The sequence below is a fragment of the Lytechinus pictus genome, chromosome 9 (assembly GCF_037042905.1).
Source record: "Lytechinus pictus isolate F3 Inbred chromosome 9, Lp3.0, whole genome shotgun sequence".
NCBI lineage: Eukaryota > Metazoa > Echinodermata > Echinoidea > Temnopleuroida > Toxopneustidae > Lytechinus > Lytechinus pictus.
The window spans coordinates 7575469-7589990 of record NC_087253.1 but is presented as its reverse complement, the minus strand read 5'-3'; the positions used below and the strand labels follow the sequence as shown (position 1 = coordinate 7589990).

At 37.0% G+C, this 14522-nt stretch overlaps 1 protein-coding gene across 1 annotated transcript in view; it reads right to left on the bottom strand.

Annotated features, from left to right (window-relative positions):
• The window catches only part of LOC129267821 (uncharacterized), a 30057-nt gene extending 21687 nt beyond the window's left edge, over positions 1-8370 (bottom strand). Inside the window, exons 1-9 of the mRNA XM_064104591.1 lie at positions 8242-8370; positions 7410-7601; positions 6643-6909; positions 6163-6468; positions 5563-5781; positions 4273-4584; positions 3411-3536; positions 2623-2691; positions 2058-2111 (exon numbers count right to left, since the gene is read on the bottom strand). Coding sequence (XP_063960661.1) covers positions 2058-2111; positions 2623-2691; positions 3411-3536; positions 4273-4584; positions 5563-5781; positions 6163-6468; positions 6643-6909; positions 7410-7601; positions 8242-8323 — 1627 coding nt within the window. The 5' untranslated portion in view covers positions 8324-8370. The remainder of the gene's footprint in view (positions 1-2057; positions 2112-2622; positions 2692-3410; positions 3537-4272; positions 4585-5562; positions 5782-6162; positions 6469-6642; positions 6910-7409; positions 7602-8241) is intronic.
• Positions 8371-14522: the final 6152 nt, after the last annotated feature.

The following is a 14522-nucleotide window of genomic DNA, read 5'->3' as shown; positions in this document are numbered from 1 at the left end:
TTAAAATAAATTACCTGCAAACATATTCACTCATCCGTTTAAGTTAAGAAAATCTTTTTTCATAAAATGATGTGATATGTCATGAAATTGTATACAAATACCTAACGAATTTATGTAATACATTTCATATATATCTCGCATACAGCACATCATAAAAGATGGGGGACAAGAAAAACGGTCCTTGGAGAGACCCTTTTGTGCAATCGGCCCCAGGTGCAAAACACGCAAGTAGTGTTTCTATTACAATATATAAAGCGATCCATATTTTGACCAGCGTATTGGCTCAGTTGGAAGAGCGTCCGTCTCACAATCGGTAAGTCGGGAGTTCAAATCCCAGCCGCGTCAGACCAAAAGACGTTAAATGATGGGAGCTGCTGCTACCCTGTTTGGCGTTCAACGATAAAAGGGATATAGCCTTGGCGATCTTGCGCTGCACAGCGGCTGCCGGGTCCACGATCAAGAGGGCAAAACAAATTTCTGAGTATTTTCATTTGTATGTCTATTTCGAACAATAAAAAATGAATTTTCATTTTTTCATCTATTTCCAAAGGAGGTTGGGGGGATATTTTCATTTATCTTTCCCAGATCGGCGGCTTAACTCTAAACAGGCCGGGGGAGGAGGGTGAATCAACACCCCCCCCCCTCAACATTTTCTGCGATCATTTCGCCGCGCGAAATTTTTTGACCGCGCAACTCACAGAGTATATACTTTTTTATAAGTCTCGCGCACATTTTGAGACCAAATTTACGACGCCCGGGTACGCGATTCCGAAATTACGCAGCATTTCATAAATGCAAATGCAAATTCAAAAGTTTATTGATAAAAAATCCTGATATTTAAGGATCATCATCAAAAACAAAGAAACATAAGAAAAAATAATAATACAACATAAACATAATATAGTAACAACGAGGTATTCAAAATAAAAAACAAAAAAAATACAAATCTTGGATGAAATGTTAGATGCGAGATATATAAATGCATACATATACACACACATACATAATATACCTAAACATTAATACACCCATATACAAATACAAAAGTATAATACCATATTTTTCTTTCAAGCATGTCAGACCAAAAATTGTTCCAAAACTTGATATTGTCTACAAAGCCAACGCAAATTGAGTTTTCTCATTTTATTTCTAAAGATATGATTATTTTACTTTAAACAGCTGAAATCAATTGATTTTAGCATAATTACATGTATGCTTTAAAAAGGTTGTGCAATAAATCTGGTAGAAAAAACAAAGAAAAACAAAAGGTTGAAAAACATAGAAATACATAAGAATATCATAAAACAATAAAATGCATAAGAAATAGATTTCCAAACCGAAGTTTTTTTCAATTGCGATTGTTAAGAATGCTACAAAGAATATTTTTACCAAAAATTTGTATTCTAGGAGCTTCATTTAGTGAATTAGATCGGCGGCTGAGATATCGGGGGGGGGGGGGGTTGAATCACCCCCCCCCCCCCGGCCACAGAACAGCCAAAAAAGCCCCGCCTAGTTAGGGTTAAAACGATTTTTTTTGTTTTGAGTGGAGTTTTAGGTACATTTAATTAGCATTATTCTTACAAGAAAGTGTATCTCGCATGGCATAAAAAGATATTGCGAGCGCGAAGCGTGAAGTCAACTTTTAGGATATGTGATGCATTTATACCAAATGAATGAACATTATTCAATATTCTTAGCAGTTTCTGGCTATATAAGATACGCGAGCAAAAATTGTGGTTATATTGATATACAAGTATTGATTATTTTCTATCATCATTATCACTATTGTTGTTAGTGCAATTACCATTACAACTATGAGTATTGTTATCCTCGTTGTCTTCGTCGTCATAGTAGCAGTAGTGCTACTAGTAGTAATAGAAGAAGTAGTAGTAGTAGTAGCAGCAGCAGCAGCAGTAGTGGTAGTAGTAGTAGTGGTAGTAGTAGTAGTATTAGTAGTAGTAGTAGTAGTAGTAGTAGTAGTAGTAGTAGTAGTAGTAGTAGTAGTAGTAGTAGAAGTACCAGTGGAATTATTATGAAAATTAATCTCTCTTCCTTACCTTGATACCATCCTACGGTAAAGCAAATTTCAACAGCTGATATGCACCTACTTGCTGTATGGAATTAAACATTTAAACATTTATGAAAAATATGCGATGATTGTATATCGCTTATCACAAACACATATCTAAGGGGTAAAGACAATCAGTGGAAGGAGAAAGGAATTTTAGCCAAACAGATATTTATGGTTTTTAGTTCATGTATAGATTGATGAATCACGCCCCCCCCCCCAAAAAAAAAAAAAAAAAAAAAAAAAAAAAATATATATATACATATTGTATATATATATATTTATGTGAAGTTATACATGTACAACAGCTTTGACAACTCTTTTCTTTGAATATTGTGTGAAAGAAATGGTTGAAGAGAACAACGGTAAACAGCTCTGGGGAACCTTGATTTAAGCTACGCCTAATATTGTTCTCTCCAACTACTTATTTTACATTATATATATATATATATATATATATATATATATATATATATATATATATACATATATATATATATATATTTATATATTTATATATATACATACAATTAGTGGCAATGATAGATTCTTACCGTTATTCTCATCGACAAAGCAATGGCCAAGCACACACGTATCTTTCAGAGGCAAAGAAGGGGCCGAACCTGAATAAAAGTAGTTTGCAAATAAAATGTGAGGTTTAAATTGTTAAATTATGACATTTTATACAACTGTCAATAGTTCATGACCTAATATTTCGAATTGTTCCTTGATTGAGTAAATTTACACACATACACACACACAGCCGCAAATCCATCCCCACACACACCCTTACGCACATACACACACACACACACATATACATATACTATACAGAACATATATATAAATAAATAAATACATATTCTGAAATTGTTGTGAGCAATGGTGGATGGTGGCTGCCAAAATATAGACAGGTTGTATTTAATTGAACGGGGTACAAGTTTAAAAAGACCTGTGCGAATGTCACATTTAATGCAATTTTTAGTAGAAGTAGTAGTAGTAGTAGTAGTAGTAACATATGGAGTAGAGGAAGCAACAGTAGTAGCAGTAGTAGTAGTAGTAGTAGTAGTAAAAGTAGTAGCAACAACAGTAGCAATAATAGTAGAAGTAGTAGTAGTAGTAGTAGTAGTAGTAGTAGTCGCAGTAGTAGTAGTAGTAGTAGAAGTAGTATTATAACAGTAGTCGTAGTAGTAGTGATTTATAGGAGTAACAGTATCAGCAAAGGTCAGCAGAGGCAATGGCAGTGATGAGATATTACGCCTAGTGAAAATCTACTTTTTTCTGTCGAGTAAGGATTGAATCACCCTTGGTTTCCATTGTGTTAGCTACACGATTCGCCTACCATTTTTACCAAATATATCACATTGGTTGCAGCTGCTTTGGCAAACAGGCCACACGTTTCCAGGGTAAGACTCACACGCTCCTTGACTAGCCCACGCTATACAAAGTGGATGGACATCTCGGCAATCTGTTATATATAATAATGATAATAATAATAATAATAGGCATTTATATAGCGCCATCTATCTAGAAATATTCTATTCCGAGGCGCGTTGTAATTATCGTTATTACCCCGGCTTTAGCTCGAGCTGCCTTTCAGCGCTCATGCATTCAAGGAATTAATCCTGCCGGGTACCCATTCACCTCACCTGGGTCGAGTGCAGCACGGTGTGGATAAATTTCTTGCTGAAGGAAATTACGCCATGGCTGGGATTCGAACCCACGACCCTCTGTTTCAAAGTCAGAAGACTTATCCACTGGGCCACAACGCTCCACTATATGGAAGCTATACGGAAGATAAGTTTGAGTGATGAAGGGGGGGGGGGTCACGAAAAAACAGGGTATCAAGCTTGTAATAATGACAATAGTACGAAGAAGAAGAGGAAGAAGAAGAAGAAGGAAAAAAGAAAAAGAAGAAAGAAGAAAAATGAAATGAAGGTTCGTATTGTGATGAATAAAATATAACTGGTTTACTTAATTCAATTATCTAGATTGATCAAACTCATTTCCAATAGTGTAAATATCATTACTTTACTGTTGTGATAATTAGTCTCATTTCATTCATTTTGACTATACTTGTCATATTATTTAAAGTGCATAAATAATCATCACGGCACCTCGCTTTTCCATCTCTTCAGCTACATTGCTTCACGTGAAGAAAACAATGAAGTATCTACAATTTTGCAAAGGACCGTTTTACTTACCTGAACACCTCACGCCAGCCTCACGAAAACTGGACAAGCATTGCGGCTGAGGATCGGGGATATTCCTCAAACATTCCATGACGTCAGCTTCTGTCCCATCACATTGGATATTGTCAAGATGAATGTTTCCAAAACTAGGTCCAAACTCAGAAAACGATGTGGTACCTAATGCCCCGGTGAAGCCAAGAGTGCGACAAACCACAATGGCGTCGTTGAAGCTCAGGTTTTCATCACAGATCGTACCCCAGACTCCATTGATACGAATCTCCACTCTTCCTTCTCTAGGTGTGAGTCCATTTACTATTCTTACATCTTTAAGATAAAGAAGAAATACGTCAGTTTGCTTAACTAACATAGAACACCAATTATGTGATGGTTTGCTATTGTAACTCCATTTGGGCTGGCTCCATGACACTGAAATTTCGAGTAAGTCATCGATATAAGGTGCCAACTAAGCTCTGTAGTACTTGGCAAAGGACAGTGATGTAAACGTAAGATCTTTAAACATGTAACAAGTGATTTACAGTCAAAGTAATCGACAGAGCAAGAATGATATGTGGTCATCTAAAATCAACAATAAGTCGCCTTGAAGGTTTTCAGAAAATAGCTGGAGTAGTTTTTTTCAAAGGGTGGGGATGGGAAAATAACCTAATCTGAAACAATAATTCTTTTTCATACTTTCAAAAATATTAAGTTGATTAAATATTAATAAAGACCAGATACACAAATTTATTTGACCCAGAAGAGAAGTTTCACCCAAAATACACAGGTTGGAAGTTTCACCGAGATTGCGCAGTCTACACATTTCAAGTTTCACTTAAGCTTATGTTGGTCTTTATGAAGCTAAATAACAATCTTACAATTTATTTTGTGCAAAATATGTTTGGTTTTGGCGTGGTTGGTTATACATAATATAAAAAAGAAAGTTATTTTCAAATGTACAAATCAGATACAATATAAGAGACCCATCGTTTGTAGAACATGTTTTTTTTTCCAAGAAAAGAATCATCTGTCATTCTAACATGAATGTATGGACGATCGACAATTGTGTCGGAAAATGCACGTGCAGGTACAAATCATCCAACCACCCTTAAATGGTAATTCTTTTAATGTCCGTATTTTATAATCTACCAACATGACAACAGGTTGGGCGCAATAAAGACCATTATAAAGGGCCACGGGTGTGGATACATGGCGTCACTCCATTTTAGTGTGTGTGAGGGGGGGGGGGGGACAGTCCCCCTCCCCCTCCCTGAACAGTTTGCTGCCTGAATTTATGCAGGACTATACCTGGATTTGAATTTTCTTCACTGGTAATTGTTCGCTGAGTCATTGTCGTTTCTGCCGGTGGAACTCGCGTTGGAACGACAGTTGCAGAATCAGTCATTCCTAAATCAGCGGTACTCATTGCTTGGTTTGACGTCGTCGCTGTTGCCTTTTGCGTTGACGTTGGAACTTGCTGTGTTGAAGGTACTGGCACTTTAGTGGTACTTATGTTTGGAATGTAAACTAAAGAATTGAAAAAAAAATGTTTATTATTCACAGATCACCACTTCGAGCAACATCTCGTGTCACATTTTTCTAATAGTGGCGTCAAAAGTTCAAAATTTCCAAAATGTATGTACACACGCCCAAACCAACTCACACAACGACATACACCTCAACCGACTTTGCATCATCATCATCATATCGGCCTCTTACTGTATACAGGTCATGATATAAATATATAGGTAACATAAAGTGTTGGTCAGGTAAGCACATGTCTTAACAACATGAGTACTCCTAATAATAGTTTTTTACCTAAAAAAAGTCGTATCTATTTTGTAATGCTGCAGTTATCTTGCTTTCATCATCATGATAATGGATGTATAAACAATTACATCGACTTACCTTCGTAATTCATAATAAACCCGGTTCCTGAAGATCTGCTTTCAAACCGAACCACGAACGACGAGATCGGGTCGGATATCCACGTTCTCCTTGAATTGAATGTCTCATTCTTACCCCCTGCAGAGATAGTGATGACGTCAACAAAATTAATGTTAAAGGCGGGAAATGTAATCTGAACGCGGTGCGTGGAACCAAAAGTGACCTCCCATACTTGGTGGTCGTTGGCGGCGTACTTGCCTGGGTAATCATATGACGTGATTGAACCGCTGTTATTGGTCAACGTGTAACCAGTAGACCCGAGAAGAGCTGAACAAAAATAATTCAGATATGAAAAATATGATTCTTTTAGATTTGTTTTAGCTGTGGTGTAAGATTTGAATTCCTACGTTGCGATCATCCACAGCATAAGTATACACAGCCGAATGCTAAAGAATGTTTTAAATGAAAGCATAAGGAAATAATTGAACATTAAATTCTTACTCGAGTAAACGGCGCGATAGGCTCCTATTCCCCCACACAACTGGTAAGGATCGTTTCCACACAATTCAGCACAGAACGAATCATCTACAAGGGTACCGAATTCGGACAAACTATGTCCACAGCGGTGACTGTCCCCAACCGTCTTAGAAGAGCCGGCATAGTCATATCTGAAGATTCTGCAGAGTCCAACAAGGCCGTGGAGTGTTTGGGAATCGTCCGCTATCCCTACAGGAGTTGAGCTTTCGTAGCAACCTTCGTAATAAGGAACTGGATGGTGAAGAAGTACAAGTTCTTTAAATAGCACCCGCGATCATTGTCATTCATTTGGGGGTTATTGTCAAAATTTATGAACTAATTAACAAGCGTTATTACATGCTTTCTAATGTATGCCATATTTTGTGTTTAAAATATGCGCACATTTACGTATCAATTCATGGACGGGCGCAGAGTGCAAAGCGGCCGCCCCCTTTCCCTCGCCCTACATGAGTGCAAAAAGAAACTCGCAGTACTCTTTAGTGACCATTGTATTTATTGTTTCACAATAAAAATGTGAAATTCTCCAGATTTTAGATCATTATGAAAGATATATATCTATATATATATATATATATATTCATTTGTAAATATATCAGCTCTGTTGTTTTCAATTAATATCGAAATTCAGTTAACAGGAATCCCCCTTCCTCATCCGACCCGAATTTGACCGCTGTAGTAGCCAGCAAGGGAAACTGTTGATAATTAACTGCCCCCCCCCCCATACGACTTACGTGCGCAGAACATAGCGACCTGTCTATCCATAGAGCATGTCCTCTCGGACCACGTGACATCAATGCACTCATCGAAGTTGTTCTCATTTCCGACGCAGCTGGCGCTAAAGAGGATAGTATCAAGCGAGGTGTCCAGTGTTGCGAAGCTGAAACCATCTACTTGGCCCATCCCAAGAGCACCGTGTCGAAACCCTATTAAGATAAAATCAAAGGGTTTGTAGAGGGGACATAATATTTGCTCCGACGACAATATATTGCCCCGGGCTTCATGTAGTATAATATATATGGTTGCAGTAGATTTTTATGTTAGGTTTAGGATAGGGTATAGTGTTCTATCATTGATTGAAGTTCGACATTCCTTTCGTATGGAATTTACAGACGAGCAATTGTTGCTGGAACAAATGTCATGGAACCTTTGTAGATACCAGGTGGGTGTTTCATAAAGCTGTTCGTAAGTTAAGAGCAACTTTAAGAACGACTGGTGATCCTTTCTTGTGGTAAATGTATTCATTGGTGATGGTTAAGCGCGTATAATAAAGGATCACCAGTCGTTCTTAAAGTCGCTCTTAACTTACGAACAGCTTTATGAAACGGCCCCCAGGTGTACATGAGAATGGGTTTGAATTATTGAAAACATTCTATAGAGAAACCTTGAAATAAATGTATTCAGGAACGTTAAATAAAAACAAGAAAATGTTTTTATGTTGTGCTTAAAAATATAAATTATTAGATTAGAACGTGTATTTCTTTTGTTGCTTATTTTAATTAATTTGTAGGTGATTAACTAATTATATGTTATAAACAAGCATGTCAATATCCTACATTTTCTTACCAAGTTGTCTACAGACGACGTCAGCCATTTTGATATCGAATCCATCGATGCATACTGCCCAGAAGCTGTCGTTATATCTCATCTCGATCCGACCTGAGTTCGCTTCTCCACCTCTTAATCTGATTTTCCTGTCTGGAAATATTGTATGCATGTAGAATAAGAAACATCATTTTTTTTAAGGAGAACACAAAGAGAAGTGGGGAAAAAAGTAAGTGAAACGAGAACAAGGGCAAACTTTGCAGGTGTTTGAGCCACCACATTCTTTGTTATATCAATGATTAATAATTCAAATTATATTAAGACGAAACTGAAGAAACTTTTATCGTTTAAGTATCAAGTGAATCATTCCGGGAATTAAGTATCATCATTCATAAATTTCAAAATATAGGTTTTTTATGTAAAAGTGTAATAAAAAAATATTTATATATTTATATTTATATATATTTATTACATAGAAATTCATGTACAACATGGAAAAGGTTTACGGTTCACCATGTGTAATATGAAGAAGGGAAAGGAAATACGGGCAGAAAAATTGAAATGGAAAGACGAGAAAGGATGAAAAGATGAATTTAGAGGTATTCCTTTCTTTAAAGTAAGTGAAGTCCTGAAAAGGATTGTAAACCAGACGAGATGAGCTGAATGTGGCTTAAGTAGCGCTAGATTGAGAAGAAGTAGGATGAAATCATGGAAGTGAAAAGAGGTTACTGGACGTTTCTGATTGGTATAACATGGAGAAGGTTTACGGTTCACCATATGTAATATGAAGAAGGGGAGGAAATACAAGCAGAAAGATTGAAATGGAAAGACGAAAAAGGATGAAAAGAGGAAATTAAAAGTATTCCTTTCTTAAAAGTGAGTGAAGTCCTGAAAAGATGAGCTGAATATCGCTTGAGTAGGATGAGGTGAAGAGAGGTTACTCGATGTTTCAGATATGTTGACTGTTATTTGATTCATGACAATGTTTATGTGGGACAACTTATTTGCATAAACATTATGGGCATAGCAACACTAACACCAATACTACTAATAATACAATTAATAATAATAATAATGATGATAGTAATAATTACAGTAATAACAATACAGATACTAGCAACACCAGTCCAAACACAAAAATAACATTTAATACATGATAACGGTACACAACTGCATTTCATTTATGAGTTGTGTGAAAGATATATAAATATACACGCAATTTGATCAAAATTAATGGCAATTTGTAAGGTTTAAAATGGCTATAATATCAAGAGTAAAGCACCGTTGTATATGGATGAGTTTGGACTATGGCCCCTAAAAGTTCTACAACCAAACAAAATAAGGAAGAAAAAAAAAGCAAAAGTGGAATATATTTTTCTGAAGATCACGTCAAAATCTATCTTCATGTTAAATTATCATGAAAAGGTGATTTTTATTTTATTTCACTCGTAACTTATATTAAGCTACTTCTTGCCACAAGCGCCATACTGGGCCCCCTTGAGCATATAGAGCTTCGCCCTCATGCGCACAATCATAACAAAAATCCTGTTCACCGAGGCGTACAAACAAGAGAGAGAAAAGCGTAAGGAAAGAGAGGTAGGTAAAGTATGATATTTTCAATTATGTCAAAATCTATCACAAAATTTGATTTTTGCAATAACTCTGTCAAAATTTTTGCTCGCTCGCTCGCATTTATATGCATTTTTTGCCCGATACACCATACCGCCCCCTCAATTCTTTTCCCTATGATGCCATTTCCTGTTCCATAATATGAGCGGGATTTTTTTTGCTCTTGCCCCCCCCCCCCCGGCCAATTACCCCGCTTATTATGATAAAGGTTTATAAAAAAAATCAATACTGAAATGATATAAAATGACAATAAGTGGGGCTCTTGCCTTCCGTGCATGATCCGATGTCGAAAGAACACATCAACGTCGGATCGTAATCGACAACCACCTTTGAAGAAATCAAAGAAAGATCGTGGCACAAAATGGAGGCGGCAAATTATCATGAGTCGACCTCGTGCATGACCGATGTCATAAACACCTAGCGGCATCGTATCGTAATCAACGATCATTGTGACTATTTCCAGCGAAAGGAAATGATAAATGAGCACTGGAGAAAAATGTCAATGACTCGGGGAAGGCCTTCGTCCGAGAGTACATGTATCTATATGTCGAAATGTTTAGATTCATTGCGGTAAACGAAAAATAATAAGGTTCGACGTTCCAGCCAGGATGACCAGATTTCACAAAATTAAATACGGGACAATCGGCAAAACACTTCATGTATGTACCATAGGATCGACCGAACCAGGCCAAAAAATCAACAAAAAAGGCCACACAATGTTAAAAAAAATATTTAGAAAGGGAAGGAAGGGTTAGCGGAAGAAAGAAATGAGGAAGCAAGAAATGAATTGAGAGGAAAGAACGAAAAAAAAAAATTAAGGAAAAGTTAAAAGGAAAAAAGTTTGAAAGGAAGAATAAAAGACAGATAACAGTTTCCGTCATTACTTGAAATGAAGAAAGAAATAAAGAATTAAACTAAAGGAAGGGAAGATGAATGAATATGTGAAAGAAAAAAATATATGGAGAGAAAAGTAAGAAAAATGGAGGAAAAGAGAAAGAAAGAAAGAAAGAACGAAAGAAAAATAATTTCTTCATTATTTGAAAGAAACAAAGACAGAAGAAAAACGGGAAGGAAGCAAGGAAGGAAGAAAGGGAAAGAAATAATAAGGGAAGAGAATTAAAAGGAAAAACAGAAATTAAAGAATGAAAGAAAGGATGAAAGAAAATAAAACAAATAACATCTATTAAAATCTAAAATTTAATCTACAATATTCCGATCACGCTAGTTTAAAAACATAATGGTCTATCACAAGATAACCGAAGTACATGCACATGTAAACATAAAACAATGTACGTACCCTAGGGTACCCTAAGATAAGTGCGGGCACGGCCAATATTATAGAGCACGCAGGAAACTGCGGGCGCGGCTAAACACACTAGTCTGCTCCCCTTGAATACCCTCGGTTAGACGCGAAAGCACCCTATAGGGTGTTTGCTAGTCTAGATTCTAGACGTCGGTGTACTTGTTATTTCTCTCCCCTTGCTTTATCTCCCATGCGCGCAATCTCCAGTGATCGCGCAATCCCCTCTTTCACGCCCCTCATCAACGTCTAGATAGCTCTGTCAGGAGAAGGGTTCAAAAGTTCACCTATAATTATTCTGACGTAATGCCGAAACCAGCCCCTTCGCCGGCAATGCTCATGAATATTCATAAGTAGAGAGTTTGTGTGCGTGTGTGTAACTTTCGATTCACCAACAATGAGGCACCTTCAGCGATCCTAGGCCGCCAGGCCTAGCCGACCCGGCTTCGATTCGGTCATGCATAGCGCATGCTGCTTCGCCACTACTGGTTGGAAGTTTTGGCTATTCAATACCGGAACGGTACCGTACGCTGCCCAATTCACCCTCAAAAGCGCGATGCGCACGCTGCTTATTATGATTATCATTTTAAATTCGTCCCAAATTCCTTATTGTTTAGTATACTTCCATAATTAAGCACCCAAGAGGAGACCATTACATGAAAAAAACGAAGTGTGGAAAAAATAAAATTAATCCCTTAATAAATCATCGTGAAATACTGCGTTTAAGTGTAAACTAACCCGATAACTGTTTAAACTTCGATCAACTCCACCGCAACTGCACCAAATTAAGGTTTTTGTCAAACACTTTAAAAACTCATAGAAACAGTGAAAATGTTATATTCTTATCTGATGAATGAAAATGTGAGAGTCGCAGGTGCGGGAGGTCCTGATATGTAGTCATGACGAATTCTCCAGAATAAATATTTGTTGTGTGAATGAATTAGCGAGGGCATTCCTTGATATAGCAGCCTGCCCTAACTTCGCTCACCCTGATTGTAGTATCATGATAATCATTGTTAAAGTATAGGGCCTAAACGGATTTGTCATAATTTTTTCAAGCAGACTTTTCTTTAGAATCTGATTTTTTGTGTCATTTCCTCTATTTTGAGGGTGCTGAACATGAATCTGCTTGTTGCCAGTTCCATAAATGTCTCCTTCCGCCGTTGCCATGGCAACGGATTAATATGTTTAAGAAGATAACATAATTGAGCCTATATGGCATATTCCCTTGTCAATTTAAATGGTCCAATCTATCATTCTTAAACATTCCAAATTCAATTTCTAGATATAGGCCTATCAAGTCATCAAAGTAATTGCAAAAGATCCATTGCCATGGTAACGGCTTATCTTGTCATAATTGTCATAATTTTTCCCGCAGAAAAATAAGTTGTCTTGATTGCTAGCTGCAGAGACAGGGCGCCGCTTTTTCCGACGGCGCCCTGCGGGCGGCGTCGTAAACATTGAAATCTTAAAATAGGATAAGTTTGTGAAATGTAATCATAAGTTTGAAGTAGGCCTCTAGGTTTCTATAGCTATCATGAAACTTAGAAATAAGGGAGTCAGTGAAAATCCTATAGTGAGTTTCAGGTCATGCCACGGTCAAAGGTAATTTAAGGTCAGTGAACTTTGGCCTTGTACGTTGGTGGCATTTATTGAATTGCCATCATAAATCAACATTATGGTCGGAAAAGATGAATGGTGGAAAATGACGATAAAAATGCCAAAATCTACATAGATTCGACCACCTCATTTGAATTAAATTTCGAACACAACAGAGTGTTCTGCATGGATAAGTTCATTTGAATGCATGGTAATGATATGTTGCCATGGTAACGCCTGATTACTCTACTAATTCAACTCGTGAATTTAATATGAGATGAAAATTAAGTGTAAACAATGTAGGAATGTCTGAATTTATTTCAGGTCATAATTCAGCATAGGCCTACCTCATAAGAAACATCGCTTCAATTAGAATAGTGGTAATATTTGCTTTTACAACTTTCTAAGAGATATTTCTCTTGATCAGCCTATATGCTCATGTGTAGGTAGGGCAGATTATAACTGCAATACATGAATAATAGATAAGTCTTAAAAGAGACCGAGTGTCATATGAATTCATGAACAAAATTCACGAGAGTATTAACATGGGCGGGGGGCGTGTCCCCCCTACTCAAAATAGTAGGGGGGACATAATATCAAATGTCCCCCTACTATTTTTGGTCTTTTATGAGGGTAAGAAATACATTATTCAAAATCGAAATAAAACATGTATTTTAGGATGAGATTACCTTACGTTGGGATGATAACCTTTTTTTTTTGGCTTGTCAAATTTATTTTCGTCGAAGTGACCTTGAATTTAAGGTGATAACCCCTTTTGTGCTTGTCAAATTTTCCAGCCCCTTGTCCCCCCCCCCCCTACTTTTTGGGAGAGATTTCCGCCTCTGATTCCGAAAAAACGAGACACTTTAAGCCCTTTTGGAAACAAGACATGAATAATAAAAACAAATAGGCAATGCGGGCGCGAAGCGCGAGCTGAATAGTTAATTTTGTTTTAAATGAAGGGTATAGGTATTTGTCGGTCCCCCAACTCTAATTTTCGTCTTGTCTTCTCTCTTTTATTTTCTTTCCTCTTAATCTTTTTTTTTTTTCATTTTCCTATTCCTGCCTTTATACCCCTTCCGTTGTTGTCTTTTTTGCGACGCGGCCATTTTTTCTTCTTTATATACTCTTACATTTTCCTCTCTCACTTCTCCTCCGATTTCTTCTCTGTCTCCCCTCCGAGTCTCTCCCGCTCTCCCTTTTAGCTGAGGGTGACGGCAAATAAAAGCCCCTCGGTCGTCAACGATTTATCATGGAGCAGGCAGATAAGCTGACGTTTACAGAAATGTTGAAATATGATCAAAAGAGTTTGTCACTGTTCACCAGAGGTATTTTGAGATTTAATTGTAGTCATTATCCCGGCCCAAAGTGTTTGGGAAAAAGTTTTAAAAAAATTATCTTGCTCTATAACGAATCGTAGGGTCATCATACAATGCAAAAAAATGAGATTTCAACTTTTAGTATTAAAGACTGCATACCGACGTACAAGCAACTTGGAGACAGAGGGATAGTTTTGTTTTGTTCTGGGGTGAACCTCCTCCCCCGGTTTCGCGGCCCCTGCATGTCTTCTAGGGTATTATCGATCTTAATGCTGTGTTTTATGTGGCATATTCATATTTTGATGATTACCAATATTATTTACTCTGAGTATGAAATTTAGGGATAATTTAATTGGAATGAAACAAGGATTTTATACACGTCACCTCAAATAGATGTGCAATTAGGCCTATGTGATAATTTATGAGCCTAATGATACATATAATACGTTATGCCC